This window comes from Frankliniella occidentalis, unplaced genomic scaffold (assembly GCF_000697945.3).
Source record: "Frankliniella occidentalis isolate FOCC.00 unplaced genomic scaffold, Focc_3.1 Scaffold371, whole genome shotgun sequence".
Classification (NCBI taxonomy): Eukaryota; Metazoa; Arthropoda; class Insecta; order Thysanoptera; family Thripidae; genus Frankliniella; species Frankliniella occidentalis.
In genome coordinates, this window is record NW_026267494.1 from 108,941 (window position 1) to 110,559 (window position 1,619).

The 1,619-nt window shown below is 37.8% G+C and overlaps 1 protein-coding gene across 1 annotated transcript; it reads left to right on the plus strand.

Annotated features, from left to right (window-relative positions):
* The first annotated feature begins 6 nt into the window (after positions 1 to 6).
* On the plus strand, positions 7 to 1,494 carry LOC113215518 (uncharacterized). Its single transcript, XM_052274304.1, has 4 exons — positions 7 to 179; positions 389 to 703; positions 937 to 1,101; positions 1,235 to 1,494. Exons 2-4 carry the CDS (start codon positions 500 to 502, stop codon positions 1,388 to 1,390), a joined length of 525 nt encoding a protein of 174 aa, XP_052130264.1. The 5' UTR covers positions 7 to 179; positions 389 to 499; the 3' UTR covers positions 1,391 to 1,494.
* Positions 1,495 to 1,619: the final 125 nt, after the last annotated feature.

Genomic DNA, 1,619 nt, shown 5'->3' on the forward strand with positions numbered 1-1,619 from the left:
AATTTAAATTTATTATTGCGACAGTATGACATTGAGACAGTGCTTCTAGACGACGAGAATAGCAAGGAGAGAACCAAGCACTATGTGAATATTTTACATGATGGGAAACTGCTTGGTTCCAAGGAAAGAAAGAGGATGCTGAGGATACTTTGAAATAATTTGTGCTTTAAAATAGTTGAGTGAGTAATTTATTTTTGTTGACAGCTTTCTTTGTTGGTTACTGTTGTTTAATGTCTAAAAATTTGGGTACTTTGGTACTTTGTACAGATTTTTATTTTTCTTTAACATAATAGATTATTTTCTGCTCAGTTATCTTATGTCTGCCCTCGCTGTATCATATTTTTTGTACATCAGGGGCCTTACTTATCTTTGTATTCTGTTGTTCTAGTGATCCTAGCAAAGCTACTGCTGCAATGCGCGAGGGCCTTGCTAAAAGCATAGTTGTCACATATCCCCAGTACCAGAAAACCATTGAGATCCCCGGAACAACTCCTTGGGTATGTGTGACTCTCTTAGCCTAATTTGTTCACATTCTAGCTCTCTTTTTTTTTCTTTATCTCTGAAGTCTCACACGTGGAATACGAAAGGCGGACATCTAGCTAATGTCATCAAAGGTATTCAGACAAATCTTCCCGACTCCAAAAGGGCCAGGAAGGGGAAAAAGCCCAAACGTAAGAAGAAGATGCCCACATCAACTGTTGATGTAAGTAGTATTTCCAAGAGAAATGTTAACATGGTTATCCTAGCTCAATCTACTAGGGTTTTTTGTCGTTGTTTACCTCAACTACCCTCACTTATTATTCTCAGTTTGTAAACGAGTCTTATGCTTGGTATGGGGTATATAGTTGAGCTAAATGAAACCATCACCTTTCCATGTAAATGCTTAAAGAAAACTCCGTATCAATTATGATTGATTGACCATATGTCTTGTTTCAGATTGTACAGCTGGGTTTATTACTGCCCAATGAGGCCAACAGGTTAGAGATATTTGATGGAATGAAGAAGACTTATGAAATTCGGTGCGCAATGAGAGATAAAGGCACTAGTGTCACAGCTTTAATCAAGGATTTTGAACAATTCATTCATTTTGATGGAGAACTGGTATGTTCCTTTCTCTATTTATTTCTTTTCAATCGCAAGTTTTCTAATGTTTTATATTTCTGGACTTTGTTATTGAACACAGAACTTAAACTCATGTTCATTTAGGGTTAATTCCTTTATTTTGTTTTTCTAGATTGAATTAGAGTTCAAAACTTTGCACCACAATGCAAAGGACATGTGTCCCGAACTGGCAAAGTATGTCCCAAAAATTATTCAGAAGTGGGATGACCTTCAACCCACCACAAAATTTCCCGATGGTAAGGAGATTTGTTTAGAGAAATTGATTTAAAAAAAAATTGTAGGAAAGCCATTGCTTAACACATATTTACCCTTGAACATTTTATAACAGATAACATGAAAACATTACTTATTTTGGCCTCTAAACTGCCCCATACGATACCCCCTATGTTAAACCGCTCACCGCCTCGGCGGCTGCAGACAAACGCTCAGCGCACTACCCGCCTGCGGATAACCGCTTACCTCGCTTGGCGCTCCGGATAACCGCTTAAGTCGCTTTT